The sequence below is a fragment of the Miniopterus natalensis genome, chromosome 18 (assembly GCF_054644295.1).
Source record: "Miniopterus natalensis isolate mMinNat1 chromosome 18, mMinNat1.hap1, whole genome shotgun sequence".
Taxonomy (NCBI): domain Eukaryota; kingdom Metazoa; phylum Chordata; class Mammalia; order Chiroptera; family Miniopteridae; genus Miniopterus; species Miniopterus natalensis.
In genome coordinates this window covers 12,404,226-12,406,972 of record NC_142098.1, presented here as the reverse complement: position 1 = coordinate 12,406,972, position 2,747 = coordinate 12,404,226, and the positions used below count along the sequence as shown (strand labels likewise).

Here is a 2,747-nt window from a genome sequence, read left to right as displayed (position 1 = left end):
CAAAAGGAAAAGACCCTCCCTGCAGCTGCTGACGAAGAGTCTCATTTTGGCAAGTATCTGAGCAAAACCAAAACAAAACAAAAACCAAAGAAAATGGTGGTTTAGCATAGACATGCTCATTCACATTGCACAAGGCTCCACTGGGACACAGAGCCAGATACAAATGTTGATATCGGCTGATAAAGCAAAATATTTGGAGAGCTTCTCATAACTTGGGTCCCTCCGGGATGGACTGACTGAGCTTCATGTTTGTATGGCAATGCTGGCGACATACAGTACAGACATGGCTAATGGTCCCAGTGTCCCTTCACCCCTCCCCCAACCCCCAGACCGGACCTCTAGGTTCCCCTCTTCCACCAGGCCCCCACTCCCATGAACATATGTCCTTATAGCTAATCCACACTTAGCTTTCTGGTTTGACCCCGGGCGAGGTCTCCCACTGGTCACATGGTGACTTCGATCTCAGGGAGTTCTGCCCTGGAAGCCCAGTCTGTTGTAGGCTGGGATCTTAGAGACAAGGAACTGGGGACCCTCCACCTTCATGTAGAACTAGGGGTGCAACCTTAGGTTCAAAGCCTCAGACCCCTGTTTCCTCCCCTCCAAGGACAAGGAGCTGAGGAGCGGCTGGGGCTGCTTTGGAGGATCTCTGCTCCCTGAACCTTCTTCCAGCCGGAAGCCTGCACCCTTCCTTCTCTCATAGGGGCCTGCTGCAGCCTTGGGACCAAGGCAGAAGCCCTCCAAATAAAATGACAAGGCACATATTTGCTCCCCCTACTTGGTAGGAATCAGAGCGGTGAGTTTGCATTTCCAAGGCACAAGGTTATTCCTTAATACTAGAGCTGCCAGGCTCCCGGCTTGGCCCCGCGGCGCTTCTCCTCTCTTACAAGGAGAAACTACTGCCTGACCCTTTATCTCAGACGCACCGTGTCCCGCGCAGGAGAAGGCAAGGGGCACGCGCGACAGTCCAGGCTTTCAGGCGGCATCGGAATCTCCTAGTCCTGGCATGCGCGGCCCGGGCAGTCTTGAGATCCGGAGACCCGAAAGCACTCCCTGGGTCCCAGCCAGGGGCCGGCCCAAGGCGGTCCGGCCGCGGCGCGCCTCACGCGCAGTTGCCCATGGCCTTGACCAGGGAGCTCTCGGGCAGCTGGCGGAAGATGCCCCGCAGAGTGTCGAGTTCGCGGCTCAGCTGTTCCACCCGCTTGCGCAGGCGGTCATTGTCACTGGTCAGCTCCAGCACCTTCTGCTGCGTCTCCACGTTGCGCTGCTTGGCCTTGTCCCGGCTCTTGCGCACCGCGATGTTGTTGCGCTCGCGCCGCACCCGGTACTCATTGCTGTTCTTGTCCACCGACTTCTTGGCTTTGCCCGCGCCGCCGGCGCCGCCGCCCGCGCGGAGGTCGGGGTGCCCGGCGCCCAGCGCCTTGAGCGCGCCCCCCGGGCCCGGCAGGCCAGCGGCGCCGAGCGCGGGCGCTGGGTGCGGGCTGGGCACGGGCGTGGGCGGCGGCGTGGGGTGGCCGGGCTGCAGGTGCATGGTGGTCTGGCCGCAGTGCGCGATCTGGAACTGCAGGTGCGGGGCAGCCAGGGGCGCGGGCGGCGGGTGCGGGTGCGGCGGCGGCGGCGGCGGCGGCTGGTAGGGGAAGAGGCCGGCCAGCGCCAGCTGCTTCGCCTCGCCCTCCTCGCGCGGCTCCTGCTTGATCACCAGCGGCCGCAGCGCTGACGCCCCGACGCGCTCGTACAGGGGCTCCAGCCTGCTGTCCAGGTAGCCGGCCGCCGAGCAGCCGTAGCTGGGCGGGGGGCCGTGCGCGCCCCCAGGCATAACAGCGCCTCCGGGGCCCACGGGGGCTCCCGGGTAGTCAAAGTCGCCGCCGCCGCCTCCCACCGGGGCCGCGGCCGCCTTGGCCTTCTCCTGCTGCCGGCTGTGCTGGAACAGGTCGGCTAGGAACTCGTCGTTGAAGGCGGCCGGGTCGATGTAGGCGCTGATGTCGATGGACGTCTCGTGTTCGCAGATGCCGCCCAGCGGCTCCGGGGCGGCAGGTGGGGCGGGGGGCTGCGCGGGGCCCGCGCCCCGGAGAAAGCCGTAGGCGGCGCTGCTGGGCGCGTGCTGTGGGCTCTGAAGGTGGCTGCTCATCGGGGTCCGCGGCTCCGCCTCGTAGAAGTCGGCCGACTCCATGGGAGAGCTAGAGTCCTCCCGGCATGGCGAGCCTCGGCGGCCTCCAGGCTGCGCGGGGCACCGACGCTGCCGCCGCCCACCGGGAGCCCCTACTTGCTTGCGCCCGCGCAGCTCCGGGTCGCGAATGGCCTGGCCCGCGCGGGCCCGCATTTATATCGGGGCAGCTGTCGCCCTCTAGTGTCTTACCATCGGCGACGGCGAGTGGCGCCTCCTGGGTCTTAGGGCCTGCCTTTTAGGGAAGCCCGTGAGCGGGGCTAGAGCGCAGCGCAGGCGGCAGTGGGCGCGACGAAACGCCCACTGGCCCCTGAGCCGCGAGCGGAACTGTGACCCGCACGCGGTGCCCCAGCCTCAGCCGAGTTGTCGTCTCCACGCACACGTGGTCGGTGGCGCCCCCTCCCCCCCTTTTCTAGCCTCCCCAAGACACCCACTTCCAGCCAAGGGCTGGGGATCCCGAGAGCACCCAGCCGCCGCACAGGGGGTTGGTGGAGTGCAAGTCTCGGTCTCCAAGCTACTGTGGCGTCGGCTCGCTTTGAAAGCTAGAACCGGTCTCGTCCGGGAACGGGGTTTCTGGAAGGCGGCG

The 2,747-nt window shown here is 65.5% G+C and overlaps 1 protein-coding gene across 1 annotated transcript; it reads right to left on the bottom strand.

Moving 5' to 3' along the window:
- Nucleotides 1–714: 714 nt before the first annotated feature.
- On the bottom strand, nt 715–2,194 carry CEBPA (CCAAT enhancer binding protein alpha). Its single transcript, XM_087827542.1, has one exon. The coding sequence runs from the start codon at nt 2,165–2,167 to the stop codon at nt 1,100–1,102; it is 1,068 nt and encodes a 355-aa protein (XP_087683668.1). The 5' UTR covers nt 2,168–2,194; the 3' UTR covers nt 715–1,099.
- Between the last annotated feature and the right edge of the window lie 553 nt (nt 2,195–2,747).